Raw genomic sequence first — 16,905 nt, 5'->3', positions numbered from 1 at the left:
CTATCCGGACAACCGAAAAGGGGGCAACCGGTGAGACCCCATTTCTCATGACATACGGCACTGAAGCAGTTCTTCCCATTGAACATTATGAGCCTACTCTACGCATTATGTTATATGATGAGGAGGCTAACTGGGAAGCCATGCGGTTGGCATTAGACGCTCTTCCAGAGCGAAGGGGGAATGCTGCCTTGCGTCATGAGATCTACCGTCTGCGTATGACTAGAGCCTACAACAAGCGGGTTCGTAAAAGACCTTTGAAAGAAGGAGATTTTGTGCTTCGCAAAATGGAGGCAACCGGTAGGGCCAATGAACAAGGCAAATTAACCCCAAATTGGGAGGGACCCTACCGGATCTTTGAAGAAGTACGAGACGGCACTTACCGCCTGGAAACTCCAGACGGAAGAAATTTGCCTAGAACTTGGAATGTAGATAACCTCAAAAAATACTACTTCTAAGCATTGTACATCTTTTGAAAATTTTCAAATGATTAATGAGAATTACATTCAATTTTGTATACAGCCGCCATGTCTTGTGCCTACCACAAGCGGCACCAGTAACTAATTTTTTCATCCGGTGACACCCATACGGGTGAATTCATCGAAGAGAACATCTCCCATTTGGGTGGTAAATTGTTCTAAGCGATCACACAGGCGGACAAATCCGCCTGACGATCCTTCGCACCAAAAAAAGGGCCAGGCTAGCAACCCCAAACTTGCAGCCGGCTCACTTTTTGGAAGGACAGCCGGTACTCAATACCGCCGCCTGACTCTCTAAGAGCAGGCCTAAAAATTTTTCATCCGGTGACACCCATACGGGTGAATTCATCGAAGAGAACATCTCCCATTTGGGTGGTAAATTGTTCTAAGCGATCACACAAGCGGACAACTCCGCCTGACGATCCTTCGTACCAAAAAAGGGCAGGCTAGCAACCCCAAACTTGCAGCCGGCTCACTTTTTGGAAGGACAACCGGTACTCAGTACCGCCGCCTGACTCTCTAAGAGAAGGCCTAAAAACATTTGGTCTAGGCCATAATTCATTCAGGGGTATGCTTGCAAAAGCCCAACCGGTGAATGGACATCCTAATCTGGCGTGATTCTTTTGCGAAGTCCCGACCGGTAATTCAGTATAAACCGACTGGCTCCCGAATCTAATGTTGGCACTTAGTGTATATTCGAGCTATATCATATGGATAGTCGCCTGGCTTGCAAAGACCCAGACCGCTATCCAGGGGCAATAACCCAGACGCCATCTGGTTTGGTTTTGGGTCGAAATTTCTTCGCCTAGTTTGCGAAGACCCAGACGGCAGTGTTACCGGTGGGGTCTTCTTGGCAACCCTTGCAAATTTCTTCGCCCAGTTTGCGAAGACCCAGACGGTAGTGTTACCGGTAGGGTCTTCTTGGCCTAGTTTGCAAATTTCTTCGCCTAGTTTGCGAAGACCCAGACGGCAGTGTTACCGGTGGGGTCTTCTTGGCAACCCTTGCAAATTTCTTCGCCTTGTTTGCGAAGACCCAGACGGCAGTGTTACCGGTGGGGTCTTCTTGGCCTAGTTTGCAAATTTCTTCGCCTAGTTTGCGAAGACCCAGACGGCAGTGTTACCGGTGGGGTCTTCTTGGCAACCCTTGCAAATTTCTTCGCCTTGTTTGCGAAGACCCAGACGGCAGTGTTACCGGTGGGGTCTTCTTGGCCTAGTTTGCAAATTTCTTCGCCTAGTTTGCGAAGACCCAGACGGCAGTGTTCCCGGTGGGGTCTTCTTGGCAACCCTAGTAAATTTCTTCGCCTAGTTGGCGAAGACCCAAGCGGTAGTGTTACCGGCGGGGTTCTTTTGGTTATCCTCGCAGAAATATGTACAAAAAAAATATAACAAGAATTCTAGTATTGAAGTGCAGAAACATAAAAAGCATTCAAAAGCCGGCTCAGCCGGTGAAAATGTTAATATTCAAAAAAAAATTATTACAGCTTAGCCCATCTCATCCGGTGCTATTACAAGATAATACAAGGCGCGCAGGCCGGGAAGTAGTTGCTACTCCAGGCGAACAGTGAACCGGTCCTATTCCGGTTGGTTCTGGGTTGGATCAGGGTGAACGGTTGCGTCGGCTTCAGGAACGACTTCCTCCTCTTCAGCAGCCTCCGCCTGCCGTCGCGCAATCTCCTCCTTAACCCAAGCGTCATAAGGTCCGGGCCCCGGCTCATTCGCCTCCTCGGCCAAAATGGCAAGATCAGAATATTTGAAGGCGAGTTCCCAGACGGTGAAGTCCGCCTCCGGGTGGATGAGGGAAAACGCCTGTTGCATCCGGTTTGCACAGTCATGCTCATTCTCTTCAATGAGCCTCTCCTGCTCCGACTCCAAGGTGGCCTTGAAGTTCTCATTGGCAGCAGCCGCCTCTTTGCGCAGGCGCTCATTCTCTTTGGCAAGGCGGCCATTTTCAGTCTCCGCCTTGCTCAGCCGTTGGAGGGGCTCTGTCTGTTCCTCCAACTTTTTATTGGCATCATCCAGGGACGCCTGCAGTTGATCAACTTGGTTTTTCAGCTGATCAATCTGCTGTTGGAGGGCCTTGGTCTTCTCCGCTTGTTCCATGCGTATAGATTTAGATTCTAAGCCATGCATGTACAAAGAGTAGTCAGCAACATTATGGGCGTCATCAACAGCCCGTTTGCTTCTCCTTACCTCCTCAGACTTGCGGGTATAAGCTCGTTTGAGCCCCTCTACGCGCAGCATAGCCTGCAAAAATACAGCCGGTTAATACTGCATATTTAAAAATGCACGTCAAGAAAATTACCGCATGGTTGTTGGAGCATACGTCGGCCAGGTCGACCAGCACCCGGTCGGCATTAAAAGAGTTGATCCCAGGGATCGCCTCCTTCTCGTCCCTGGGGACGGCTTTCAGCATGGCCCGGGCATATTGTGCCCCGTCCGGCCAGCGGGGAGAATTATCTGCACCAGAAACAGACGGTGAGAAACTCGCATATGCTCTGCCTATAGATTGTCGGCTGATTGGAGAATCCCCCGGCTGCGATCGAGACTGTGAGTAAGACTTGACCCGCATGGGCAGATCAAGCAGTGTAAGGTCGAAGTTACCTTGGCGGCCCGAACGGCCTTCAGAGGGACCGGTTGCGGTCCTCAATGGGATGGCAGAAAGCACATCCGCAGATCCAGGCCCGCTTGGGACCTTTATTGATTTGCCGCCGGTAGTTTGCCGGTCGGCTGTCTTCTGCACCTTGGATGCAGACTCTTGTTGGGTCGGCGGAGGCCTGACCTGTTTTTGAAGGGACCGGGGCATCTGCTTCCCGTCCTGTAAACGAGAAAAATATAAGTTATGGGTTAAAAGGATTGAAATAAACGAGAAGGATCAGACGGTTATACCTTCTTCGCCGCCTGGGCAGCAAGTTTTTTCTCGAGATTGGCTTTCCGGATGTCGGCAGCCGACCTAGCCGGTGTCTTCTCGGTGGGCAGCATTTTCTTGGCTTCTTCTGCAGAGGAAGGCACACGGTTAGAATAATAACTAAGCAAGGAAATAAAAGCATCCGGTTCGAAAGAAACCGGCTGAGTTCCGAATACATACGTTTTTTAAACATGCTGCTTAGACCACAAGCGGACAAGAAGCATTCGTCCCTAAAAAATTCATGTTTGGGCACCCAGTTTCTAGGTACCCTTACTATCTCTCCGGATGAGAGGGTGTCAGGAACTAACTCAAAAAACCCGGAGTCAAGGATGGTCTCTCTATCATCCTCCGGGACAGGGGGCAGGCAGCACTTGGTCCCCAAGAGTTCTGGTTTCCGGTTGTAGATCCGGAATTCTCTGTTCTCTGCCGTAGTTGGGGCCTTAACCAAGTAGAACCGGTGCTTCCAGTCCGACCATTTGGATGGCTTGTCCAAGGTCATAAGGTATTTGGGCTGGGTGGTCAAGGTATACCAGGCTCTCCAGCCGCCTGGGCTCCTACTCAAGTAATGCATGTGGGCAAACGCCTCCCAGCCGGGGTTGAGGCCCTGCATCTCGCAGGCGGCGATATACCCTAAAATATTTACCCATGAGTTGGGGGTTAATTGCCAGAGACCTAGGCCATACCCCCTAAGTATGGCTTTTATTGTGTCGTGGAGAGGGAAGCGGACTCCGGCCACGAAGGTCGCCTCGTAGCACCCGAACCAAGCGTTCGCGTTCGGTTGTCCATCCTCCCACCATATTGTTCCCAGAGCAGCCGGGATTTTTATTGAATAGTCACCCCCCAGCGACCGCCGTTTGATAAAATCTGGCAGCGCAGCCCGCATGAGCTCGCGGTCCTTAGAGGAGACGGCGATCATGAGAGGATCGTTCCTATTGTCCCAAGAAGGCCTCTCCGCCTCCTCGCTATCCTCAGATTCGGTTAAGTAGCTGCTACTGCTACTTTGAACGTGACCGGCATCAGAGCCGGCTGGGGTGTTGGAGACCTCCTCATCAGAGCCTACCTGCTCTCTGGTCTCCTGGAGGGGAGCACTCTCTTCGTTTAAAATGCTATCACCCGGGGTGCTAGGAGCACCCCCGGGTGAGCCTCTCTGCTCTACCTCTCCATGCTCTACTTCACCGCCTGAAGCTGGGACCTCAGGCGGCTGCTCATCTGAGCTCCCACTTCTGTAGTTGGGATCTCTGGCAGTAGACCGGATTCTGGCCATTGTGTCCTGCACAGACACAGAGTCGGTCGATATGGGTGTTGAAAAAGGGTTGTCCCAAAGAACAGAGGCGGCAGACCCAGTTCTAGACTCAGCCGTACTAATAAACCGGCTGAGTTCACAGCTAGGTTCCGGGTATGGGTATAAGGGGTCCATCTACTTATGGGACCAATGAACAAAAATGCGAGTAAAAGACTCAAACGGAAATACATGAAAAAGCTAGAAAGAATAGAGACGGTACCTAGAAGAAAATCTGGAAATTCTCTAGGATGCTTGCGAAGACGCAGGCGGTTCAAAATCCGGCTGGGTTTCTCTGGTTACCCTCTCGAAAACCTTTGGCTAGCTTGCAACGACCCAGACGGTCTGCAGACCGGTTGCTCTCAACGAATCTCAACTCCGAATGCTCTCAACTCTCAAATTGCCGGCTGCTCTCAAATCTTCAGAAATTTGGCAAAGTTTGTAAATGAGAGCTCGGGGAACATCTTCTCCTATTTATAGAATTTGTCCCCAAAGGTGAAAAGTCGTGACTCTTCGCCTTCTGCTTTTCTATCCTAAAAAAAAAAAAAAAAAAAAAAACCTTTCACCGGCGCCACGTGGCACCCTGCCACGTCAGCACCAGTGAGGGGCAAATGTTTGGGGTAAAAATATCCTAAAACACGTGGCCCAATGGCCTAGTGACACGTGGCATCCAGCCGTTGGTCAGCAGTGCTCCAATCCTCTGCTGACACGTGTCCTCTAAACCCTAAAAGGGAAACCATCCCTTCCCCACTATAAATAGTGGAAGGACCCTCATTAATGGGAGGCGGGAACATTTGTTGTTCACATTGAATACTCTTCAAAAAGAGAAACACTTACCCCGAGCAATATTAATTGCAGAATTCTCCCATTACGCGAGAAGTAGCTTCCACATTACGTGCATTCTACCTCCCGTATCTTTACTAACTTGATCGTCTGAGGCGGAGCTCCTACCCCCAGGAGTCTTCGTGATTTTGCAGGCACAAGCGTCGAAGGGCATTCTTGGAATTGTAACTCTCCCGCAGGACACATCAAAAAACCCCGAAACACCTATCATGGAAAGACCAAAAAACGCAAATGTAAGCGCAAATGTAAGAACATGCACAAATAATCTTCCCCATCAGAAATTCTTGCGTGGACCTGGTCCATAATAATATTATTGTGGACCTGAGATTTATATACACGTAGAATTAACGTTATTTGAAACATAGTGACCGTAATTTTAACATAACATCCTTATTTTTTAACGTAGTAACCTTTATTAAAACTTGTGTGACCTTTAATGTTATTTTTATTTACATTCCAAAAATTAACCTCTTATAAAGAAGCTTTTATAACGTCACACTTGCTTTTATTTCAACATAATAACCTTTATTTTACGGCAATTTCATGAAATGCCACTAAGTGATTAAAAAATTCAACAAATGCCATTGAGGTTTAGTACAATATCACCAAATGTCATTTCCTTTTGTTGACCGTCAGTGTCCATTAGTTGACCCAACCACTTGCCTCGTGTCACCTTCTAATTGGTTCGTTTTTTAAAAAAAATATTTTAAAAAAAATTATTTTTTTAAAAAAATAAAGAATTAAAAAAACCAAAAAAAAATAAAAAAATAAAAAAAAAGAAGCGGAGGAGATAGAATGAGGAACAGCCGTCCTTCCTCCACAATCTCCCCCTCCGGTCAGCCTCCTTTCTTCCCCCTCCACGATTTCCAGCCCCCTTCCTCCACAATCTCCGGCAGCCGTCACCTCACTCCGACCACCTTCTCATTCCGTCGACCTTTACATTTTCCTGCTCGCGTCTCTCTCTCTCAGTTCTCCATTGTAGCGCTTCCCCCTCCACGATTTCGAGCCCCCCTTCCTCCACAATCTCCGGCAGCCGTCGCCTCACTCCGACCACCTTGTATCCCCCATTAAGCAGCTTCTGAGGTAAGTTGTTTCTTTTACCATTTCCCAAAACTTAACCGACCCCAAACCCAGATTTCTCATCCCGATTCGCCGCTTCTTCTGCTTCTGTCACTCCTCTGAAGTCGCCGGGGGATTTTGGTAACGGTGCGGCGGATAGAAATTGGTTGGTGTCAATTTGAAATTGGAAATCGGTCTTTGGGTGGAGTGGCTAGAAATCGGAAAGGGAGAGGAAGGGTGATTTCGGGGGTTTTGGGTTGCCAATTTCAGGGGGTTTTAGGGAGGGGTTAAGGTGGTTTAGGGGAAGGGGAGGGTGGTTCGAGGTTGAGGTGGGTGTCGCTGGATCTGGCGCGCGTTTTCAGGGGTAGTACGGCGCCGGCGAGAGGTGGTCACGGAGGGGAGCAGGGTGGCTGGTTTTAATTTTGTGGTTTTTTTTTATTTTTTTAAATATTTTTGGTTTATTTTTTAATTTTAAAAATAATTTTTTTTAATACGGACCAATCAGAAGGTTACACTTGGCAAGTGGTAGGTCAACTAACGGACACTAACGGTCAACTAACGGACATTAACGGTCAATTTACAGAAATGACATTTGGTGATACTGTACTAAACCTCAGTGGCATCTGGTGAATTTTGAAAAACACAATGGCATTTGATGAATTTTCACTGAAATTAACGTTTATTTTAATATAGTGAGCTGGTCTATTTAAGAATTTGTACTTTCCCATTCTACTTTAATATTGTAAAAAATTAAATTTTTCTCATTGCACAAATCTTCAATCTTGGACATTCAACTATTAACAAAAATTATACAGAAATATATTGAAGTTCACTCCACGATCTCCATTGATATTTCTATCCTCCATTGAAGCAGCTTCTCAGGTAAGATGTTTCTATTTCTACTCATCGAATATCAATTTCACATTTTAGGGTTTATCGTTAATTTTATTCTCAGTATACTCATTTTAAGGTTCTCGATTATGGGACTATTGCTTATATAATTACTAACCAGCGAACTTGTTGCTAGAGATAAACATCATTAGCTTAGTTTGATATTTGAATCAAATTTGCCTATAATGTTAGGATGAAACTATGAAATTGGCTAGGATTATGAGCCTAATTTGATATTTGAATCGAATTTGGCTGCTATTTTGTTGCAGAACTCTTTGATGTTAGGATGGAGCTATGAAATTGGAATAGTTGAATTAAATTTGGTTGTTAATTTGTTGCAGAACCCTTTAATGTTAGGACGGAACTATGAAATTTGACCGTTTTTGTCAGTTCTCGAAGGCTGTAGGACGAGGCCTACTGGGCCTTCTTGCTGGTGAGAGATTTCCCAGTTTCTCCAATTTCTATTTCTTCCAGTTACTTTTGCTAGGTTAATCTGTCGTCGTAATATAGTTTGAGAATGTGTTTTATTGATTAGACTGTTTTATGCTTTATTAGCTGCTTTGGTTCTTTAGGCATGCTTGTAATGCTTATCATTCATAGGTTTCGGTGAGAATTGGTTTTCGAGAAACTGGGATGCAGAGGCATGAACGAATAGGGAATATTATTTGGAAGGTGGCATCTTGTCCATTTTAATCTAATGAAATTCACCTCTGACCTAATAATGATGGATGCCAAATTAATCTGTGGCTGCACACTAATCTTAAAATGCCATATGAAAGGGTGTGTCGGATTCAAGGGTGCTTGTCTCACGTGTATTTCTCAGCTTTAGTGAATGCCTCTCCTAAGGAGTAATTTACTTCGTCTCAGGGTTTGGATAAGGGGATCCCATTCATTCTCATTGTTAACTTTCTTGGTAGGATGTTTATGATGCACCCTTTAACCCTAGTAATAATCTACTCACATTCTCAACATATTGAAACTTATAAATACTAGATCTAAGATACAAAGCAAGAATAACAAGATAAATATAGGTTAAACATGAAACAAAACAATTAATAAGAAAAGAGAAATTGAAATATCTCACAAAACTAAGTTGAAGAACTCGAGAACAATCCATGGAAAATTTCCCTTATCCAAACCCTGAGACGAAGTAAATTAGTGGAAGAAAATAAGTGTCAAAAGATGGTCTTTATTGTGTCTCCTCAGACAGTATTTATAAGCCTTAAAACTTATAACTTAAAATAGTAGAAATCATGTGAAAGTGTGAAACCGTGTCCACTAAACCATCGGGCGGCCGCTTGAGCGAACCTGCCTGATCCGGTGTGAATACAAAATTGAAATATGGAGAAAAACTGGAGCAAAGAGCCTTCACCCAATTGGACTTGGCGAGCTCGCCTGATCGGGCGAGTGACGGATCATCAAAACTGCTCATATTTAAAACATCATAACTTTCTTGTTTCTCGTTGAAAATCGGTGTGTTACTGAACGTAGGAAAGCTCTTCAAGTCTACTTTCCAACCCAATTGGAATCACTTAATTGTTATTTGTAGATCAAAAGTTTTGAGCAAAATAGTGAACAAGAGTCAGTTTTGGCACTTCTTTCACAAGCGCTTTGCTTCATTTTAACTCAAATTCATCCCAAAGAGATGTGTTGTTATCCTCGTGCAAGCTATTTTCATTCTCCATGATTATTATACTCAAGTGTTGCCAAACATATTATATTTGCATCGATTTCACCTGAAAATCATTGAAACGCCAAACACACGCAAACGAGGAGTAGTAGAGCATAACTTGAGTAAACCATACAAATATGCACCTAAATGCTCTAATTAAGCTAGAAATGCAACATAAATGTACCTAAACTCCTGAAGTACATATATGAATATGATTCACCAGTGTTACTCATCAATGTGCTTGGGGAGTATGTGGCCTTGGTGAGGTGTGAGATTCAAAATTGGTTTTGCTGTTTGTGAGATTTAGTTCGGAAACATTATGTAAGCAGCATTGGCTTTGTCTTGCCACTTTAGTCCAGAGGAAGCCTCATTTGTTCTGCATTTAGGATAATTTTGGAACCTCCATCTCCATATCACATGTTTTCTTATCCTTTATTGATAGTGCTCTGGTTTCTATGCTCTTTTTACCGTGTTGATGTCATCTGCGACTTGTTTCTTTAACCATACTGCCCATCTCTTGTTTAAGTCAGTAATGCCTATATCTTGTTTGCTGCAGGGGCCTTGGTGTTTGCTCTTGAAGCTATTAGCTTGGGTGCTCCAGTTGGCTCAAAGTATGTGTTACAAGGGTTTCATAATGTTGTCTATAGAATTGTGCAGTGAATGATTGCAGAATTTGACCCCACACTAGTGTTGACCTTGACTTCCACAGTGAAAGCAAGATACCTTATACTGGTTTTTAAAGGTCATCGGCGCTCAGTTTTCAGGCTTAAATCTTTTCAGTACAATTTTAATAATGATCCAAGTATGTCATAATTCAAACTAAAGTGTGTTGTGAGGTGGAAAATGTTAGTACTAGAGCACTGCCACCTACATCCCACCACACAACTTTTTTTTTTTGGTACATTTCCACTATTTTTATATTTTCGAAGTACCCATGAATTTTAAGATTTGGCATTTTGGGGGTCAGTATTAGTCATGACTGCTGTATGAAAACGAGCAAATGCATTCACTGCAAATGAGCAAAGTTATTGTGATTCTTTTCATTTCTCATACAATATGAAGTGGATATGTTGGAATGTATGAGGATCAATGAATAATGCTGTATCTTTTTTTTTTGTGGGCCAGGTATATGCTGAGCACAATTAAATGGTCTCTGCTGATGTCAGCACTTACCGTAAGTGAATGCTGTCTATCTCTTTCTCTTTCACATGCGCTGTTACACTCACTTTAATAGACGCACTTGTTCATTTTTGTTTTGTACATTCCTATTTCTTGTGGTTTATGTGCTCTCGCCTTTGCTTTCATTTTCTTTCTGCTACAATTTTAACATATAAAGAAGAATGAATTTTCCTTATGTTTGGTATGTAGCAAGTTATACAAGAAAATACTCCTTATGAGTTAGCTGGTGAAATGAAGTGATAATCAAGAAAGAAAATAGAAAAAAAAGTTGGAACTCACTACTTATGTATCTTAAAGGTTCCTTGTAATATGAGAACTCCAAGGAGTCAAGGACTACCATTGTCCATGATTGAGAGTGTATTTACTTCACCTTCTTTGACTTATCTGAACATATACGAACTGATTGTGCAGAGTTGTTTTGAACTGAACTTGGGTAGCCTTCTTTTGGAACTTTCATGTGTGTGTGTGTGTGTGCGCGCGTGTGCGTGCGGGTGCGGGTGCGGGTGCGTGTGTATGTGTGTGCGTGCGCGCTAATGAGGAACTATCAAACTAACATGATTGTGCTTAAACGGGTAGCAATGCCTTCCTGTAATATCTACTCGTTGTATGTACTGTTTTTATATTATATTTTATTTTATTTATTACTATTAATTTTAATCTTAAGAAATATTATTGCATCCCTAAAATACCCTGGGTAATGAACCTAGAAGTGAATTGTTCCAAGACAGGAAAGCAATAGTATGTGTATTAAATCAAATCACTTATACTTTGCCTATGTTTTATAGTTCTTGAAGTTGGTAATAGTACTAAATTGATATACTCTGGCAGTTCTTACCGGCTGCTGCTATCTTCGGTGCATCATGGGTAGACTGGCAACGTATATTTGTTAAAACTAGGCAAGTGTTCAGATATTCTTCTCTTTCTATTTTTCCATGGTACTATTGTTGCTTCTTTCCATTTATATGCCGCCCGTCTCTTGTTACTCAGATTATCTGCTCCGTTATGAATTGGCTGTGTGAAAATTTTTATATACATGTTTTGTAAGGCCTCATTAGTCATCAGGTCCTACTGTGTCATCTGGGATAGTTGCGGAGTGCGTGGACTTTTAACTTATCCAAAAAGAAACAAGGAGAGAGACATCTCTTATCCTCATTTTGTCAACTTTTGACCCAGTGCTGTAGTTTGGGGGTGGGCATAGGCGTGTAGCAGTACAAGGGAAAGGCTAGCAGATCCTATCATCTGGAAAGAACTGTAAATTTTTTGGCTTTTATGTTGGAAAGGGCAATGCACCACCCCAGCCCACTGCTTTTCTTATGCATGACTAAAGAAGAACGGTTCTTTCAATTAACACCACATTAGAAAATGATCAATTCAATTATAATGTTTTTTCTTTACCGAAGCAGAGAGCAAGAAGGGAATTTTTGTTAAAAAAGTTAGTCACAAGAGTGAGAGAACAGAACTAGAGTAAATGATAGATAGGGAAGAAGAAAAAGAAGGAATAACCAGAAATATTTACTCTTATGAGAGAGCCATCCTGTAGAATCCTTAGTGCCTGTATTTCCAGTTAGTCTATCAAATATAATTCTCCCTCTCTACAATTCTTGTCCTTCCTTCACTGTGATCACCTTTTCTCTTCTAATCTCTCTCTCTGTAATCCAGTCCTTAGGAAGTTGAACCTGTCTGATACCAAGTCCCTAAGAACTAATCCAGTCCTTAGGAAGTTGAACCTGTCTGATACCAAGTCCCTAAGAACTATACCCTTTTCGCCTTCTAATATAATCTTTTGGTCTTCTTTCACCCAAGCTATACTTATGTTTTCTGCAGGATCTTGATCATTATAATACAAATTCTGTCACAGCTTCTAAATTTTGCAACTTAATAGTTGCTACTTTTTGCAATCTTCCAAGTATTGCACATAACTTTTCTTATTATTTTGCACTTTCAGGCCAACAGGATTTGTTGAGTATATGGTTTGCCTTCCAGCACATGGTGCTATCTTTGGCTCCTGGTTTGGGGCCTGGCCAATGCCACTTGATTGGGAAAGGCCATGGCAGGTAATTATGTACATAATCTGCTTTTTGAATTGTACTATATTGACTTGGCATGTTTGCCAACACATAACTTTGACCAATAATAGCTTTAATTTTTTTTAAGTAAAAAATAAAAAAAGTTGAAATTTTAATAAAGCATATTGAGATGTATCTAATAAGATCCCCCACATGGCTATGGTTTTTCTTATTTAAAAATAACCAAAAATGGTAAAGTGGAGGATGTGAATAGTGCTATAAGTCGATCTGGTACATCAGAAAGAAAAAAAAAAAAAAAAAAGGACAAGGGGAGTATTTCTGTGATACTTTTCTATATTTTCCATGTTTTTTGATTGAAGGTTATCAAAATTGACTCAAGCTTGTTTCTCCAACTATAAATTATTCCTTAGTCACAGTTTGCTAAACTTGGCCTGTTTTGTTGGTTACGATGGCGTTAGAACTCACTAACCAGCCTACATGCTCACATATAGTATAAAGTCATGATGATAACAATGCACCATATAGTTTAGCAACAACATATTTTTATTATACAAGAATCACACGGATTTTCACTGTATGACGGTCCTCAGGAAGTTTATTCCATTGAGGTTGTGGCCCTGTGGATTTATTATATTAAGAACCTGAATAATGTTAGATTTGTGCTTGACTATCCTCTCATTATTAATAGGTCTATTATATCAATCATAATAGCCTATTGCTTTTATTGATTTAGGCTTTAGATATACGAGGCAGCTTAATTTTAAAAGGACAGCTTATGGTTATGGGATTAAAAGGCATCTAGTGATGTGAGAACTTACACGATCACTGCTTAATGATACTCCGTATGCTTTTGACATTGACGTTTTGGAGGAAAATGCTTTGGAAAAGAGGCATGTTGACTAAGGAGTTAGAAAGAAAAGAGTGCTCTCTGGTACTTAAAAAGACTTAATCTTGAAGAAGAGGAGCATGTCATAGAATTCTTATGTGATGGAAATTCCCATAAAGGTAAAACCTTTGATTGGAGCAGATATAGGAAATCTACTACACTAATGAGACTATGAGAGTCCGAGTTGATCTGTCTTCTGGATTATTGTGATATCTGTGAATGTTGAAAGTTTGCTTGCTCCGTCTCATTTTGTAGTGATATTATATATGGTTAATATAACCAGCTCCGTCTCATTTTGCTTGCTCCATTTCCTTTTTGTGGTATCCCCATTTACTTGCCATATATTCTTAAAAAAAAATGTCAATCTACTTTTCTCATGAGTTGGGTCTCACATTCATCCACCCAAATATTTGTCTACTTTTTCTTGCATAAAATCCTTTGCAATGGGGTAGCAGTTCAAGTTGGTTTCGATGGATGGAGGAGGTTTGGTTTGCCATTCACTACATTTTGCATGTTCAGGGTGAGTAGTGCTTTTGTAGACAAGAACAGAAAGCTCTACTGCAAAGAACTTTCTGCTATATTTGGGTTTTAGGTTTAAAGCAAATTATGCTGAATGAAACTTATTGATACTTTGTACTCGTATTAATTTTATAGAATGCATGGCACTCTTTTTGATCTCTCTTTAATTTGGGTTTTTTTTGGACCAATTCAGTTACTACTTGTCCTGTTAGTTGTTAATCATCTTTATTGTACTTATTAAATATTTTAAACCACATTATTTAATAGGACATGATTTACCCTTTTTTCTGGAGAGAAAAACAATGACTGCAGAAGTGATTCCCACTACTGTATGTGGTTGGGAACTTTAAATTTTGCTGCTATTTTGGTATTTCATGGATGCTGGAGAAAGTCATTAGACACTTTGATCTTCTATTTATTTGTTTCATATTCAATTGAATTGTAGGAATGGCCCATATGTGTGACGTATGGAGCGCTCCTTGGCTATGTGATTGGCGTGGTGGCATCTTTTGTGTTATATTTCCATAGCCGTTGGAGACAATGCGTCAAAGTAGACTAGGTTATGTAGCTCTTTTATATCTCATTGTATTTTTAACCTTGCAAAATTTTCTATATATTAATATTTGTGAAGAGTCAAAAGAACAACAGAAAGTAGATGATATTTAACTGGTTTCATGTAATTGACCTGGTGAGGCTTAGATATGGTATGATTAGGTTTTACAATTTTGATATAGCTTGGAACTATGATTTAAATCTGATGTTTAAAATAGTCATCACTTTATATTGCTCTTAAAAGTGGAGGATTGGTGTGTACTTTCTCTGAGTTTTATGTTTCTCACTTTCTCCAATATACTTCGCCAACCTGTTTCTCTTGCCAAGGACAACAGTATCATTAACGAAGGATGGAGCTTCGTCAATGATATTAATTGAAATAATTTTACAACCGAGAAGAAAGTGTAAGGTGTCACAGGTTAATCATGTGTGTCAAACTCTAGACCTCTAATATAGCCCTATATAAGGCAGTTTTAATATTTTCATCAACGTTTAATTTATATCATAGTGGCTTATATACTTATATAGTATACAAATTAAAATATATTAAATCCCTAATAGAAGAAAACAAAAATAATGTATGTAGGATTGTAGGGTGTACAAATGTGTATATTGTAGAAACAAGTTGATATGGACATCTAATCACGGGTTAATAACATTTGATGAGTCGTCTAATCTAAGTTACACCCTGTATCTTGCATTACCATCTTGCTTTCGTAGTTACTTGTCATTCATTAGTACCTTTCCAAGGTACTTTCCCTTTTTTTTTTCCTTCTATTTCTTAATTTTTTTTGGCTTTATTCTTCACGCAAAAGAAACCGACTCAGCAACAAAGACAAGTGGTAGCATACTATGTTTCCTCATAGGATTAGAAGACAGAATCTGGTTCTGTAATTATTCTAGATGGAAGCCTGTGCGATGCACGATTTTTCCATCTAAGATTTTTAATTATTTGATTTATTGTATTTAATAATTTCAAATAAAATTACAAATATTTAATATTTATTTTTTTTTACTATAATTTATAATGAATTTATTAAATATAAACAAATTGTAAATATGATATTTTTTCCGTTATAAAAAATGTTTAATGAAATGATAAATTTTTAATAATTTAAATCCTAAATAATTATTCATTGTTTTACCATATCTTTTATTTCGATAGAATCACCAACTTCGTCCACAACCAACCTACTACATCAATGGATAAATTGAACAATGAAATGTTAGCCAAACTGAAATTGATATAAATTAAATCTTTAAATTTATATAAAATAAATCAATATATTTACCAATAAATGAAAAATTGTTGTGATATAAAATCAAATCTATGCATTGGAATTTTTTCATCATCTCCAAAAATAACCAAAGCCATCCATATATTAAGTATACAACATCTAATCGTAGCCATTACATAAACAAATAATTGTTAAGTATCCTAAATAAATACAATGTAACTAATAATTACAAATATAAATTTAAACATAAGATTTTAAAAATTACTCAGACATTGATGACCTAAAACTAACACAAAATTACTAACACAAAATTCGCTTGATGGGGTTTTGTATTGATACGAAATTTTATTTATGTCATATGATGTGTTAGATCTGCATATAAAAAAACATTTAGTAAATAAAACATAAACATATAATCGTTGAGTATCCCAAATTAATACAATGTAAGTAATAATTAGAAATACTAATTTAAACATTGGATTTTAAAAATTTAGCGAAAAATTACCCGGTCATTGATGACCAAAAATTAACACAAAATTCGCTTAATGTTCGCTTGATGGGGCTTTTTATTGATACGAAATTTTGTTTGTGTCGTATGATGTGTCAATTTATAATGGTAGGTATCATAAATTTTAATTTAATTATAATTAACGAAAAATTTGTATTTCTTATCATAAATACTATCAAAATTTATCTTATAATGATAGGTATCAAACTTTATTATAAGCGTTTATCATTTAAATATTTTTTAGTATATTTTTTTTGGATTTCTTATACTCGTAATATTTAATTATTAAATTTATCTTTTCCTATATTTTTTTCATTAAAATAATATAATTTGTGGATTATAATCTACGTGGCATTAAAATTTTAGATATATCAAATCTAATTCGTTACTTTTATCTAGATGACGACATAAACAAATAATCGTGAAGTATCCTAAATAAATACAATGTAACTAATAATTACAAATATAAATTTAAACATAAGATTTTAAAAATTATCCGGACATTGATGACCTAAAACTAACACAAAATTCGCTTAGTTGGGTTTTGTATTGATACGGAATTTTATTTGTGTCGTATGATGTGTTAGATCTGCATGTAAAAAAATATTTAGTAAATAAAACATAAACATATAATCGTTGAGTATCCCATATTAATACAATGAAAGTAATAATTAGAAATACTAATTTAAACATAGGATTTTAAAAATTAAGCTAAAAATTACCCGTCCATTGATAACAAAAAATTAACACAAAATTACTAACACAAAATTCGCTTGATGGGGTTTTTTACTGATACGAAATTTTGTTAATATGTGTCGTATGATGTGCCAATTTATAATGGCAGGTATCACAAATTTTACAATTTGTATTT

General features: G+C 39.6%; 2 protein-coding genes across 5 annotated transcripts; one reads left to right on the top strand and one right to left on the bottom strand.

Moving 5' to 3' along the window:
• Positions 1-2,048: 2,048 nt before the first annotated feature.
• Positions 2,049-2,717, bottom strand: LOC110687560 (tropomyosin-2-like). Its single transcript, XM_021864217.1, has one exon. It carries the CDS (start codon positions 2,715-2,717, stop codon positions 2,049-2,051), a length of 669 nt encoding a protein of 222 aa, XP_021719909.1.
• Positions 2,718-6,103: 3,386 nt separating this feature from the next.
• Positions 6,104-14,549, top strand: LOC110687507 (phosphatidylinositol-glycan biosynthesis class F protein-like). 4 transcript variants are annotated; one of them, XM_021864164.1, is made up of 8 exons: positions 6,104-7,444; positions 7,795-7,886; positions 9,682-9,736; positions 10,251-10,299; positions 11,133-11,200; positions 12,250-12,358; positions 13,673-13,737; positions 14,182-14,330. In XM_021864164.1, exons 2-8 carry the CDS (start codon positions 7,820-7,822, stop codon positions 14,198-14,200), a joined length of 432 nt encoding a protein of 143 aa, XP_021719856.1. In that variant the 5' UTR covers positions 6,104-7,444; positions 7,795-7,819; the 3' UTR covers positions 14,201-14,330. The 4 variants fall into 4 exon arrangements, with proteins under 4 accessions (XP_021719856.1, XP_021719857.1, XP_021719855.1 ...); XM_021864163.1 differs by lacking the exon at positions 13,673-13,737 and having other exon boundaries at positions 6,137-6,586; positions 7,378-7,444; positions 14,182-14,549; XM_021864165.1 differs by lacking the exons at positions 13,673-13,737; positions 14,182-14,330 and adding an exon at positions 13,065-13,665 and having other exon boundaries at positions 6,105-7,444.
• The last annotated feature ends 2,356 nt before the right edge of the window (positions 14,550-16,905 follow it).

The sequence above is a fragment of the Chenopodium quinoa genome, unplaced genomic scaffold, assembly GCF_001683475.1.
Source record: "Chenopodium quinoa cultivar QQ74 unplaced genomic scaffold, ASM168347v1, whole genome shotgun sequence".
In the NCBI taxonomy this organism is placed as follows: Eukaryota; Viridiplantae; Streptophyta; class Magnoliopsida; order Caryophyllales; family Amaranthaceae; genus Chenopodium; species Chenopodium quinoa.
Note: the sequence above shows the minus strand (reverse complement) of the source record. Positions and strands in the feature narration are given on the sequence as shown.

Coding starts and splice junctions, on each gene's coding strand:
- LOC110687560 (XM_021864217.1), bottom strand. CDS start 2,717: ATGCTGCGCGTAGAGGGGCTCAAACGAGCTTATACCCGCAAGTCTGAG.
- LOC110687507 (XM_021864163.1), top strand. CDS start 7,820: ATGAAATTTGACCGTTTTTGTCAGTTCTCGAAGGCTGTAGGACGAGGC. Junction 9,737..10,250: donor GGTGCTCCAGTTGGCTCAAA/GTATGTGTTACA, acceptor TTTGTGGGCCAG/GTATATGCTGAGCACAATTA. Junction 10,300..11,132: donor TGCTGATGTCAGCACTTACC/GTAAGTGAATGC, acceptor ATACTCTGGCAG/TTCTTACCGGCTGCTGCTAT.